The sequence below is a fragment of the Mycetomoellerius zeteki genome, unplaced genomic scaffold, assembly GCF_001594055.1.
Source record: "Mycetomoellerius zeteki isolate Tzet28-1 unplaced genomic scaffold, Tzet1.0 scaffold72, whole genome shotgun sequence".
Taxonomy (NCBI): domain Eukaryota; kingdom Metazoa; phylum Arthropoda; class Insecta; order Hymenoptera; family Formicidae; genus Mycetomoellerius; species Mycetomoellerius zeteki.
This window is the reverse complement of record NW_017257742.1, coordinates 925,359-940,415: the sequence shown is the minus strand read 5'-3', so window position 1 is coordinate 940,415 and position 15,057 is coordinate 925,359. Positions and strand designations below refer to the sequence as shown.

At 38.1% G+C, this 15,057-nt stretch overlaps 2 protein-coding genes across 8 annotated transcripts in view; one reads left to right on the top strand and one right to left on the bottom strand.

The window, feature by feature from the left end:
* Nucleotides 1-4,929, bottom strand: part of Pka-R1 (protein kinase, cAMP-dependent, regulatory subunit type 1) — a 16,370-nt gene extending 11,441 nt beyond the window's left edge. Inside the window, exon 1 of the mRNA XM_018458308.1 lies at nt 4,765-4,929. Within this exon, the coding sequence (XP_018313810.1) occupies nt 4,765-4,929 (165 nt within the window). The remainder of the gene's footprint in view (nt 1-4,764) is intronic.
* Nucleotides 4,930-6,303: 1,374 nt separating this feature from the next.
* Patronin (calmodulin-regulated spectrin-associated protein patronin) overlaps nt 6,304-15,057 on the top strand; it is a 73,619-nt gene continuing 64,865 nt past the window's right edge. For 5 of the 7 annotated variants that reach the window (XM_018458300.1, XM_018458302.1, XM_018458301.1 and 2 more), the window contains exons 1-2: nt 6,304-6,994; nt 10,433-11,154. In XM_018458300.1, coding sequence (XP_018313802.1) covers nt 10,819-11,154 — 336 coding nt within the window. In that variant the 5' untranslated portion in view covers nt 6,304-6,994; nt 10,433-10,818. Of the gene's footprint in view, nt 6,995-7,533; nt 7,591-10,432; nt 11,155-15,057 lie in introns of those variants that run through there. The other 2 variants (XM_018458296.1, XM_018458297.1) reach the window with 2 other exon arrangements.

Here is a 15,057-nt window from a genome sequence, read left to right as displayed (position 1 = left end):
TTCCCTGCCTGCAAATCTCTTCGTAACGCTGCTTGAAATCGGTTGTTTTCTTGTCGAATTGAAAATGATCCAGTCTCTCGCAATCTATTAAATGTCAACATAAACACTCTTCGGTTTGGCACTCTTCTGTTTGGAAATCGTCGTGCATATTCTCGCACCGCCTTTAAAGCATTACCGTTGCAGAAACCGTATACAAAAACCATATCAGCATATTCACTATTAGAATACGTACGCGGCATATTGCAAAAGACAAAATTCATCTACTGTTAAAGGCTTTCAAAGAGCGACTGACAAATTCATAACAGAAAGTGGAAAATGTAATCAAATATGTCGGTGCTAGATATGGCAAGAAATGTAAACATTTTTTTTCGATTTCTCTGAAACGGAGCAAAAACGAGCATATGTCTATAGGACTTTTTTTCTTAGTTTTTTACTCCTCTACACGCTCCCGAAGTTTTGCGATTTAATTTGGAAACACCCTGTATAATCATAATTATTTTACCATGCAATTATAGTCACAAACACCAAATACTTGTCTCTCAGTCAATAGCAAGATCATCATCACAAAGGGAATTAACCTTGACGAAACCCTGTTTACTCATATCGATTCTTCCAGCGGCGAAATACCTCGCCATATTTTTCTTTCTGCCTCGGAAACGGCCTTCGGCCTACGCACTTTGTGCGACTTGATAAACATTTACGTCGAGAATGACAGAATACGAGGTATCCGTGGACGTCCCGGTAAATCCGATGGCATCCTATAGCCACAAAAATCCTAGATTCTTCGTACATTCGGGATATGCCGGCGTTCCTCGACGGGGATGTTTCCGTATGACAGCAGTCGCGTTTCCGTTTATTTTAGGTAGCCGTCGATCTTTTGGTCGCTCTAGCGAAGCCTTCGATCTCCTCGGGCGACATGCGTCGCGTTCTCCAATCGCGTGGGTGGCGGCTGCACGAACTTGGTTGCTTAACGTAATTGCTCTAGCGTCGCTAGCGTTAAATGGGAAAGGTAACGGGCGGCAAAAGGTCTTGGGGCCTACAGAACTGCATTAAGGATCACGCCAAAGTGAGGATATAATCCGAACTGCTACTCCGATTGACGTATTTCAATCATAAGACATCCGCCCTCACAAATCCACTTTATTTGATCAAAGATGAGCCTGGAATATCTGGCGAAGAATAATCACGTTAATTACGGAATCTTTCTTGAAAAACTTTCTCATTCACTTTACTTCTCTGCAAAGACCTTATACACCTTGCATATATTTTATCTTTCTAACGCGAGAATTATTTTATATTCGTTACCTATTTCATTTTTAATTTAAAACTAGCTTATCTTGTCTTAGAAACTTCGCTAAAAAACAGTAAATGTTTATTCCTACACCGATGTAAATTAATTTTTATCTCAGTTTAACTTATTTCTTATCTTCTTTCGAATTAGTAAAAGATAAAAGTAAATTGAACAGACTGAATTTACTTTCGGAACTGACGGCAAAATTTGTAACACAGTTATTGACTACACCGCACCCTTTTTCGAGTAATAACACACGTAGTTATGAAACTGGTCAATCACAGTTATTCCATTCTTCACAAGGAATAGCTATGAGAGATTGGTCAGTTTTATAACTATACAAATGTTGTTAAATTCGATTAATGCTCGTTTCTATTAATTATAGATTAATCTCGATTCAATTTAGTCTTCATCTTTTTCTAGTTTCAAGAATTAGAAAAAAAAAGAGTAAATTAAACCAAGATTAAAGTTAATCCACATTGGTAGAAACGGGCCTAAAGGTTCAGCTTTTTCAGCAAGAATTGGAACAATTGTGCATTGATAGAAATAAGTCTGATTTTGATAGAAATCATTCTGATAATGAAATAGATTAACATTAACCTCGGTTTAACTTACTTTTTATTATATCTTTTTCTAATCCGAAGAATCAGATAAAAATAAAATAAAGAATGTTTTCTTTAGCTGAACTAATATATAGTCTTTGAACTTAAAGTGAAACAGATATGTGTTTGTCCGATAAAATATGTTTGGCAAAAATGAGAAGGAAATGTAGTCCAATATAGAAATAAAAATAAACCTAAATAAACCTAAATAAACTAAGAGATTAAAGAGAGTTAATCATTCGTAGAAATGAGTTTATTTAAGTCCATTTTTGTTAATGTTAACTAACATTAATCTCGGTTTGACTTACTTTTAATTTTTCTCATTTCTAAGAAATAGAAAAAGATAAAGAGAGTAAGTAAATTAAAATGAGATTAAAGTTGATCTACATTAATAGAAATGGATTAGAAAATGGGAAGAGTGTAAGCAAAGAATCTATTATACACACAGAAAAATACATATTATACGCAAATAATAATTACTTGCTTCAAATATTTCAAAAGCTCATATATCCGCAAATCTATCATAACTTCATCACAGAAATCAAATTTGTTCAAAATATATTCGGAGTCCCAGTAAGTTTAAGATTTCAATCAAGATTATTAAATTAAAAAAAATTTTATTTGCTTATTATATAAAGTCGCTTCTTCGATTAATTTTATAATACTTTTCAAAAGAAAATAAATTCCTGTTTCGAGTATATAATAAGTTTTCCTAAAATTTGCAATAAGTATATTTTAAGATCATTATCAAGAAAACATTCTTTGTGAAAGATAACCGGGGGAAAAAAAAAAGTAAATTGAGTAGTCACTTTTCTGAGCAATAGAATGATATTTTTCTGTAGGTCTGTTTTCTATAGCTAAACTAGTACACTTTTAGGACTTAAATTGAAATAGATATGTATGATATTTGGCAAAAACGAGAAAGGAAGTTCTAAAGCAGTGATCAGATTGGAGACTGAAATTGAGATTGGATTGGAATTTAACCAATCAGAAGAAAGAAAACCAATCTCAAGTTTAGTGGATTTTGCTTTGATTGCTTAAATTCCAATCCAATTTCACTCTCAATTTCTAGTTCAATCATGGCTTAATGAAGTCTAGTGTAGGAATAAAAAAGAAACAAACTTTATGATACAACAAACTTTATCATCCATAGTATTTCAGATATCTACTGTAACGACTGTAGTGAAGATGGCTACAGATAGCAGCACTTGTCGCGCGGGCATCTGCGGGTATCCTACGACGATGCTGTCTGTTGGTCATTACTCCGACGTATCAATCTTGCGAAAGACGAGCCAAATATCCCGCACAAAATACTTATTCGCGCGCTACTATATCTGACAAAAAGCCCCAGATATTTTTCAACGAAACTCGATGGTTATCTATGACGTCGAGATAACACGATGCTGTTTCCACGGAGAAAAACAGTTTTGCAGATTGCAATGTTTACCAAATGAAGCACAGCCCTGATAACGCTTCTTCCAAACGTAGATCAATCTCCCGTAAAATCACAACACGATTAATTTGTTCCTTCTGCTGCAATTGTTGGACAATGGAGGAAGAAAGACAAGGATCTGTTATACAAATGTAGCTTCTCGCACAGGAAAACTAAAAAGAAAGCTAAAAAGATTCCTTTTAAGAGATGCAGTCCATTACTGCAGAAGTTCATATTATCAATAAACCTCTCAAAATTTTAAGAAAGATTTGAACATCTTCACAGTTCGAGAAGACGAGAAGAGAAGCTCTCAGATATCTGTTTCTATAAATGTAAATTAACTTTAATCTTGATTCAACTTCTTGATCTTTTTCTATAACTTAATTCTACCAATTTAAGAGTAATTTCGGTTCAAATTGTTTATTTTTTTCTAATGTCTGTTTCTATCAATGTAGATTAATCCCAATTCAATTTACTCTTCATCTTCTTCTAATTTTTATAACTAGAAAAAATAAGAAATTAATTGAACCAAAATTAAAATTAAACTACATTGGTAGAAGAGACAAACATAATTCTACTGTTTATCTTTTTCCAATTATACAATATAATTCTAAGAATTAGAAAAAGATAAACAGTAAATTAAACTGAGATTAAAATTGATCTTACATTGACAGAACTAGGCTAAATTTTTAGAAGTAAAAAAAGATGAGTCAGTTGAATCAAGACTAAAATTAAACTAAATTAGTAGAAGCAGACAGGAGATGGAGATCTCTGGTCACATCTCGGAGATTGATTGTATATAACACAACTTGGTGAAAATTACAAAAGAGAGAAAATTCATTAGGATGTTAATTGTGCATCTTGAAACAAGATAAAAATTATAAGAGTGAGCAAATTCACAAGATGTGTTGATTAATAAAATTATAAATATTCCAGTAAATCACTCACTTTTATAACACCTCATCTCAAGATATACAATCAACCCCTAGATATTGACCAGGGTACTTTTTTCCATTAATGACACAAGTCATCACAAGCATCAGTCCATCTTTCTTGACATTCCATGAATAACAAAGACAAAACGACACTTGTATCGATTTAAGTCAACAAATGGAAAATACCTAAAATTATAAACATTCTAGTCAACTTGCCCATTTTTGTAACTTTCATCAAGTTGAGCGATACATAGCATAATCGAATGGCCTCAATCACGCGTATCGCGTTAACGTTGTACCGAGAAGCGAGGGTCCGCCGTGTCCTTTATACACAACGAATGTCACCCATCTCGGAAAACTTCAGCCCTTCGTTGAAAAACCTTGTGACGCTACTTTCCGAAGCGAGGAGAGTCGGGGGACCCGCAATAGTCGCGACGTATATCCTTATCGTCTCCTCTCTTTCTCCGCGATCAGGTTAATCGCAGCCACGCACGACTTACGTACCCTTTCCAGCTTCTGGAAGTATTCCCGCAGGAAGGAGATCGGGTTCTCGGGCCGGCCCACGCACAGTTGCACTATACAGTCTTTCAGGACCTGTTGGATATTGTGTCTCTGCACGTATTCCTCGCACTCGCGTAAGCTCTGTTCCTCCTCGAGATTCGCCGCCATATTGATGATGCACGGCGCGCCGCTTTATCGGCGATACGGCCGCGGCGTCGCCCTTCGTCGACCGAACGCCGCTGCTGCCAGGCCGTCGTCTCGCGATCTCGCGCTCGTGATTTCGAGGTTTCGACGCTGAAAATATCTACGTGACGATCTTCACTCTCCGTCGCATTTCTTTCAGCACTGAAAATAGAGAATTTTAAAAGAAGGAAATAAAATAAACAAAGGAAGTTCAGATATGACTCTGGCAAGACTCAGAATTCGCGCGAAGTCTTTTGTCATTGTTTGTTATTGAGAATCGTTGTTTATTACGAATCGATAATTTAGTCAAAGTTAGTTATTGAAGTTAGTTCTCCAAGTCTATTTTACAGAATTTTTTACAAGAATCCGTGACGAATTTATGTCATATAAATTGAACTAGAACAAAGTTCTAGGCTGGACACAAAGTGGGATCCAAAGATGACATCAAGTAGATTAGTTATTTTAGAAAAAAAATCATATAATTACGTCATTCGATACACTTTTGATGATTTTGTTATGAATTCTTGACACGATATGATTTTTCAGTAATTTTTTATTATCTATCGATTTAAAATACTCACGTTTTATGTTTATTTCTATCAATGTAAATTAATTTTAATCTCGATTTAATTTACTCTTAATATTTTTGTAATTTTTAAATCCAGAAAAACGTGAACTTACTTTCATGTTTTTTCAGATTTAAAAATTACAAAAATATTAAGAGTAAATTAAATCGAGATTAAAATTAAATTACATTGGTAGGAATGAAAAAGGCCTGGTTTTACCAATGTAAAACTAACTTTAGTTTCGATTTAATTTACTTTTTACCCTTTTCTAATTCTTAGATAAAAATAAAGAGTAAATTAAACCGAGATTAAAGTTAATCTTATAGCGAATTCGATTATTTGCACTACACTAGATTAGTGCAAACTAAAAGTTGCTATACATGAAATTAACAAAGTTAAATGTAAAAGTATCTAAATATTTTAAACGATTAACTATCTACTAATGATATTGTCCCGTTATTTAACAAAATATATATGTATCATTTCATTGTCAAAGTTGATTATATTTATCACTGCATTGAGATATTTTATATAAAGTGGCTTTTAATATACATTGATCCAGTGTAGTACGAGTGATCGAATTCACCATTATATTGATGGAACCGAATCGAAATCGACCCGAAAACCGCGCCGTTGCCGTCGTACCGTCCTGAACATAGCCGCGCCGCAAACTCGCGCGCATGCGCGCTGCGCGAGTTGACTCGCGAGCGCTCGATAGATCGCGACGGAGCTGCCTCTCGACCAATCGCCGTCATTTCGATCGGTCGCCCGATCCATCTCGTTTATCTCGCTTATCGCGCGTATCGCGATGGACGGCGGAGTGCTGCTGCGTGCGGCGTACTGCTGCTTCCTACGAACGGGTGAATCTCCGCGCTGAGAGGGAGAGAGAGGTGCCCTTGGTGTGTGTAGTGTATATACGCGGAAGCCTAAGCTCGCGGATCCGTCGGGCCGCGCCTCGTCGCCTCGCTTCGCGACGGACTTCACGGCGTTGAAGCGGAGCGAAGTCGGGCGCGATCGCTCCGCGACGGTCGGTCGGTCGATCAAGACAGGACGGACGATTCTTCCCCGGGGAAGAGGGGAGCCGAGCGTGAGCGCGAATAATCGGAGACTCGCCGTGCGGGGAATCGAGAGAGTCGCGCCGTGTTCTCTCCTCGCGTGTGCTCTCTCGGCGATACGCAAAAAGGTATCCTCGCGGATACCTTCGCGTCTGTGCGTGCGTCTCTCGTTTGATCTCGTTCACGCGCCGGGGTTTGAAGTTGGCTGTCAACGAACGCGGGCGGCCGAATACCCTCGAGGAGTCCGCTCACGAGACCTCGGAGGGTCTCGACCACGAGGAAGAGCGAGAACGACCAACAGGGAGTGAGAGAGAGAGAAAGAGAGAGGGACAGGACCGAGCCAGTCTCGTGAGAGGAGCAGCAGAAAGGAAAAAAGAAGAGGATAGAGGTACCTCCGTCGACGACGAGATTGAGGATTTTTCAGTGTTCGTACGTGTTCCTCGAAGATTTCTTCCTTGATCCTTGATCCCTGCATTCACGCGACCTCCGACGTACACGGACACGCGTATAGATGGACGCGAGATCATCGCGCGCGCGTGCGCGCACATGTATATATACACGCACGCGCGCGCGCGCGCATGTGTGAGCGTGTTGTGTGTCTGAGTGTAGAGTTCCCAGATCCCCAACTGTGTGTGCGCGAATGCTGCGTGAATCAGCCGTGCGACGACGATGACGGTCGATCGACGGTTTCGACCGTGCCGCTTCCTCTCGCTCACGTCGTCACCCGGTCGTTCCTCGCGCGAAGGATCGATACGCGTCGTAGTCTCCTTCGAGAAAAAGCGAGAGAGACGCGAGAAGGGAGGAGAGACTTGCCGTTGCCATTCCCGACGAAAATAGCAAACGAGTCCTCTCTCTCTCTCTCTCGGTCTTTCTCTCGCTCTCTCTCTCGCGACGGTGTCCTTTGGCCGCGTTTCGCCCGGCATTACTTCACGTTGTCAAGTCGCGAAACGGAAAGGGGAAGGGGATCGAACATCGCAAAGGGGGAGAGGGAGACCACGTTCGATCGAGAACGTTTCGCGTCGCCGGTAAGCATCAGCAGGGAACGCCGAAACGGATGGATTCTCCGTCATCGGCGACGGGATCACGATGTCGGGCAAGCGCTTTTATAACGTCGGTCACGGGACTGTTGAAGTTCGTCACGTCAGTCTAGGTTCTTTTGGTCGCCTGGTATGTCGGTAGCTCGTGTTTTCTTTCAGTTTGAGGTTATCCGGTTTGCGTAAGCTGTAAAGTGAAGTTTGTTATCGTTTAGCGATAAAATATACATAAATACTTTTACAATCTTGATAAAAGCTGTAGAAGTACTTATATTATTTCCCGCGGGGTTTGCGAGAATTGGGTTTTAACTGTTGACAGTTTTTCGATAATGAGATTTGTCAAATTTTCAACGCCATGTTATTTTAAATTTCTGTATTTATCTTTTTGAAATTGTAAACTTAGATCAAATATTCATACACTGAAAAAGAATATTAAATTTTAATTAATATTTGCCTGAGTAGTTCTAATAAATATTAATCAAACGTAAATATATGTTTATTTGGTACAAGAACCATTAAGTTGATTTAATTATCATTTTTTTTATTGAGTGAATATTTATTTACTGTAAGTGAATGTTTACTTATTGTTAGTACTATTCAGAGAAATATGTATTTAGTAAATTTTTTTTAGTATAGTCCGTCTTAAGATTTAAGATCTTAAGTAATGTTTTAATGTGCTAATACGGCCCTTTGATTGGTTCGTGACATCTTAAGACTATACTTAAGATAAGTTTAAATATAGAACCGACTATAAATACCAGCCTGTGATTGGCTGACATTTTAAGACTGTATTTAAGATGATATATGAAGACTAAGAATGAATACTGCCTTTAATTTCTTTATCTTGACTCGTTATTGTATATTTATTATCCATTTGAACCATTAATATTTATGTGATCTGTACAAATTGAGTGATTAAATATCGAGGAGAAGAAAGAAAATTAATTTGTAGGAGTCATACAATTTGAATAATTAAATTAGAGAAAAATAGAGGAAATATAGATTAATTAACAGAATTAGCATTAATTATCATGATCAATCAATAGCTTTCGGGAAATATTCCTTTAATGCCAATTTTATAACTGTAATCATTTTATAACTGTAATCGTACTTTCATGTAATTTTATTTGATAACTATTTAGTCTTGATTTTACAATAATTGAATTCTTCAATTACATAGAAAATATTTATTTAAAACATTTGTAATTTGTCCATGATATTAGTTGGACGTATTCAGACATTTGCTTAGCAAAAATTATTATACTAGACGCAAATTTAATAACGAGTAATCATTAAAATTTGTGATATTTATGTTATGTCATTGCCATTAAATTAAAAAAAAAAACAAAAAAGAATATCAGTTCCACTTACTCGTCGTATAACTAACTCGTATAGCTAGTTAACTAACGTCGTATAACTAGCGTCGTATAACTAGTTAAAATCAGGTTTAGCTTCGAATCAAGACTCGAGAATCTTTTAGAAATCGTGTCGTTGTTTCATCGTCAATAAAAACACGGCTAAATTCATCTTTGTTTCTAATTTACAGCCAGAGGTTCTTGAACACCTTCACTGTCACATGCATTACAATATTCACGATGATATGTGTGCCAGTGATGTACACAGAATTTTTATTTATGTACCTTATGCATCATTCACAGTCTCAACATGCCATTCTTTAACCCTCCGCAGCTGACGTCAAAATCACAGTTACTGACGCTGGGTCTGTAAGACTCATTTAATTTATGTTAATTAAAAAGGACTAATTAATTTCAAGGAATCAAAATGATGACTCGAATAAAATAATTTTAGCTTTAAAGAAGTTAAAGTACATCACACTTGTGCAGTTTTCGAATATTACCAACTTAATAATTAAAACGAGCAACGTTAATAGTAATTAATAGAGTGATTTACATTACTATGTTAAATTAATCTCTCAATAATATTTAACGATTTCCGAATCAAGATGAAAACGCAAAACAATTTAAAATATTACTGAAAGTTAGAGAAAATGATGAAATTTTGTCTGGAAATAAGGGAAAAGTTATGGAATTTTGGGATGAAGAATTGTGTCTGCCCTGAATAACTCAAAGCAGATGTAAAATAAAGAAAATTATATTGTTCGATAAAAAATTTATAATTAAGTGGTCCAATAGATCCACCGTCAGTTCCGGAGAGTTTATTATTCTGTATATATGTATGACAATTAAGGAAGTCTAAAGCCTTAAACACAATGAAAAGCAATAGGAACAAGGAATACGAGATTTGAACTTATCAGAAATCGTGTTATTAAAGTCTATTCTTTTTAGCTAAACTTTTTGCACGGTTCATCTTTCCTCTCTTTCCTCCTTTTCTTTCGACGTTGAAGAAAAAAAAAGAAAATACGAACTGTGCAAGAAGCTCAGCTAGAAAAGACAAGCTTAAAATTTACGGTTAGGTAATTTACGGTTTACCTTTAGAATGTACGATTTCGGATAAGTCGAAGTCTTTTATTCTCTGTTTCTGTTACCTGTGCTTTTCATTGTGTTTAAGGCTTAAAGCTTTATAAGGCTTTTATAGTGGCACAAAATAGAACCAAAAAGATAGGAGAAGAGAAGGGACAGCTTATTGCTGCTAGCAAGTTCTATGGACCGATGTTTAGAGCTAAGGGCCGGAAATCGTAATGCCAGTAGTATTCTTTTTTGTTTCGCGTGGGCGACATTGTGACTAGGAGACACTAGGCGTACACACGTGGGAAAACGAAATTCTTCGCGAAACACGAGCTCCTCGTGTTCATTTCTCTCTCTCTCTCTCTCTCTCTCTCTCTCACACTCTTATGGTCCGTTTGTCGTTACAGAATTTGTTGACCTCCCACGTGTCTCATCGACGGAAGAGTTTACGTTTGCCGCCACGCAGCTGTGCATAGTGTGTCACGTGGATGTGTGTGTCAAAGCGAGAATAAACCGAGGAAAGCGAGACGTGGACGCTTAACGTGGATTAAGGATCAAGAAGATTAGTGAAATACGCGAGTGATCGAAGGAAAAATCGCGGGAACTTCCATCGTGAAGACATCTTGGAAAGAAGAAAGAAAAACTGTTGAACAAAGAAAGAGGATCAGCGACGGGTTTGGGATTCCTCGCGAGGTCGTCTCGGCTATGACGAGTACGGGATGCCGCGTCGATCGAGGTTCGTTGATTGAAGCCACGGATGCCGACGCGATTGTCAACATCATCATCTCGTTGAATGTGGAACACGATCTCGCGGTTCTTCGCTAAGGGCAGTAAAACCGCGGTGGTGCAGGAAGAAACCGCCCCGCCACTGCCGACGGAGGAAAAGGACGAGCAGCAACAACAACCGCAGCGTGCGTGCAACGGTGTCGCCGACGACGACGCGCTCGCCGACGGTACGAGCGCTGTCCATGTGTTCTACGACGCGGCGATGGATCGCGGCGCGAGTGCAGACGATTTTTTTTCCGCCGCTTCTGCTGCCGCAACCGGTGCCGCGGCGGCAGCATCAGTCGACCAGCAGTCCAGCGGAGGCGATTCCGATCACTTCTCCGACGCCTACGAGTCCCGTCAGGTAGGTGTTCTGCCTGTCTTACCCTCCGGCGATTGCCGAAATGGAAACAGATTCGAGAAATATAGCGAATTAACGAAGATAGAGACTTGGAAAGATTTATATTCATTTCTATCGACGTAGATTAACTTTAATTTCAGTTTATAATGCATTTTTTCTACTTCTTAAAACTAGAAAAATGATTAAAAGTAAGATACTACGATTGAAATTAATCTATATTGGTAGAAATGGGCATTAAGCTTTTTTTTTGCCAACGCAGAATAATTTTAATCTCGGTTTAATTTATTCTTTATCTTTTTCTAATTCTTAAAATTAGAGACAGAAAAAGATAAAGATAAATTAATTGAGATTAAAATTAATTTATATTGGGAGACTTAGACATGATTGTGCTCTGTGTGGTTTGAGAATCTTTTGGGAAGGATCACTGTAGTACAATTGAATCTGGATAAAAGGCGTATGAAGCACCGAGATTTTAGGAATACTATAATACTGTAATACCATAATAAAATGATAAACCAGCATACGTTGGGTATGTGGAAAGAAGGACGTTTTTAACCCTTTGGAACTGATGGTGAGTCAGTCTATTGAACCCACTCAATTATAATATCTTTGTAAAAAATGTCAAACAATTCAATTTTTTTATGTTACATCTACAAATTTGGATTATTCTTATTAAAATAATATACTTAATATTCATTCTTTTTTATACACAGTTATTGTTTCGATTCTTTTCGAAATTAATTAATGCTTTTAATTAATATAAATTAAATGGATCTTACAGAACCGGCGGCAGTAACTGTGTACAGATTTTGGCGTCAGCTCCGGAGGGTTAAGATGCAACAAATAGATTTTCCGAGGAATTTATATAGGGCCCGTGACAAAGATTATTTTCATCGCAGGATGTGGGACATTCGCGTTCTCCGTGACCGCGTGTCCGAAGGCGTTCGTCACGTGTATTTGCGAGAGACGCATGAGCTTAGAGGGGACCGTGCTCGGCAGTAAAACTATTCCCGAGCTGTGACGTTGTTGACGAATATGGCGTTCGTTTCCTGCGTGCAATGTTATTTATTGCGCGATAAAACTTGCTGGCGTTTCACCTGTGCACACGGACTCGCCTTCCTTCGGACGGCGACGTCTTCGGCGAACTGTCTCGACGAATCGCACGACTCTAATTATCCCCTTAATTACCCCGAGCGAGATCATGCGTCTCGAGAGCCACTCTGGACACATAAATTCACCGACATTTTTATGCGAGTAACTCCGGTTTTCAGGGAATCGCATCGATCGTCCAGTACGGCTTCGTTTATTGACCCGTAAGAAAGAGTTTTATTTCTATGTCTACGGTGTAATCAAATTTATTTGTAATGCCCGTTTCCGTCAATGTGGATTTACTTTAATTTCGGTTCAACTTACTCTTTATCTTTTTCTAATTTTTATAATTAGGAAGATGAAGAGTAAGTTTTTTGAACCGAGAGTTGAACCTTAAAGGATGCGAGAAAAATTTCTTGTTGGAAATGAACGAAGAAGATTCTAGTCACATCAATCAGAATTCTTAATTATAATAGTAGATTTAACCAGAACATTTTGTCCACTTTCAACTAGAATTCCAATTAACACAGACTCTTTCCAGTGCAGAAGTCGGTTTTTAATATTTTACAGCTTTACTGAGTAAGATTTGTTATAATTCATCGTTTTTCCCTTCAAAATATGACACTATTTTAGTGCTACTATTGTTAGCTTTCCTGTACTGTAACAAGCATTCTACAATAAGCCATTAGTCATAAATCAGAAGTTAGAAGCTGGAAATTGACCAATCACAGTCGTCAATTTTTAGCTTCTGACTTTTGATTTTGGACTAATGGCTTATTGTAAAAGGCCCATTAAAGTTAAAGTTGATTTACATTGGTGGAAACAGGTATAAGACTTTTATTTCCTTTAATGGAACTTTATTTCCAAGTCTCTACATCTTTTTTAATGAAACATATTTATATCTTTATATAAGAGATTTTTTTATTCTTTTATTTTTATGAAATCGCAATTCTATTATGCAGAGAAATTATGTTCTATACATTGGTTTTATCTTGCATTTAAAATTCTTTGATCATTAAGATCGTGCGGGATACCATCAAATTCGCACTTTTTTGCACGTTGTGCAAATCACGTAGGTAATACTTCACTGTCGCACGATTTAATGTTTTTTTGCCCCGTACAGTTAACCCTGATGGCAGACGGTCTGCGCAATCCGTAATGTTGAACAATCGATATCTGGTCATGCGAGCGGGCTCGTTATCGACGATCTCGTTTGACACACGTTCAACGAGTATCATTTGTTCTGGCTTCTCAAGTAAAAATGTGTTGTCAATAGTGTTATAAAAAAGCTACTAAGGCAATACTAACAAGGGAAGTTTCACAACTATCTCTATGAAATATGTTGTTAAACACTAAAATCTAAGAGACACGTATAAAAAAATACGTGTCTCTTAGATTTTCGTGTTTAACAATATATTTCATGGAGAATTAAATCGGTTCCGGACAGTTGTGAAACTTCCCTTGTAAGCTACAGATTTATATATATGTCGTTGTTATTTATATAAATCTATCAAGTCGATTTCTATAAATGTTATATATGAAATATATATCTTAGAACTACACTCCAAAAATTCCTCGAGGAAAGTTTTACTCGATATAATATAATATATACGAGGGCAAATCAATAAGTACCTGTGTTTGAAGACAGGTGACGTTGCTGATGCAAGTTGGCATTACCATTGTGTACTACCATCTTTCAAATAACGCCATACAAAATTTCAGAGTAATTCATGCAATAGTCTTGATTTGAAAGCAATTCGTAGTGAGAGTGTTTGATGTTTTCTGATACAATGGAAAAAGAACAATATCGATCCGTGATTCGCTTTTTATTTTTGGATGGAAAAACGTGCGAAGAAATAAAAACGAAGTTGGATGCCATCTATGAGAACCCTTCACCATCTATGACAACCATCAGATATTGGTTCAACGAATTCAAACGTGGTCGTTTGTCTGTTTTTGATGAGGAGCGCCCAGGCCGTCCGGACGTGGTTACTGAGGAAATCGTTGAAAAAGTCCACGACATGATTCTCACTGATCGCCGAACGAAAGTGCGTGAAGTAGCAGAGGCCATAGGCGTGTCGTGGAATGGCATTCAATATTTTGCATGATAATTTGGGAATGAAAAAGCTGTCGGCCCGATGGGTGCCGCGATTGTTCACGGTGGACAACAAGCGAATGCGGCTGTCAATTTCAAAGCAACGTTTGGAGCTGTTCAAGCGCAATCCGAAGGAGTTTTTGCGTCGAGTAGTAACCGCTGATGAAACATGGATTCATTACTACACACCGGAGACCAAGGTACAGTCAAAACAGTGGATTTCACCCGGCGAACGTGCTCCGAAGAAGGCCAAGGCGCATCCCAAAAAACAGTGGCCATCGGCCGGAAAAGTGATGGCCACTGTTTTTTGGAATGCGCAAGGCGTAATCTTCATCGACTACATGGGGAAAAGCAAAACTATCACGGGGCAGTACTATGCTGACTTATTGGGCCGATTCGATGTTGAATTGAAGAAAAAACGCCCCCATTTGGTGAAAAAAAGTGTTATTCCATCAGGACAATGCACCGGCTCACTCCTCCGCAGTCGCCACAGCCAAATTGGTCGAATTGCGATACGAATTGCTGCCGCATCCACCGTTCTCTCCGGATTTGGCCCCCTGCGACTTCTTCTTGTTTCCAAACTTGAAAAAATGGCTCGGTGGAAAAAGATTCACGTCGAATGAGGAGGTCATTGCCGAAACAGAGGCCTATTTTGCAGAGTTCGACAAATCGTATTTTTCAGAGGGGTTAAAAGAATGGCAGAAACGTTGGGAAAAGTGTAC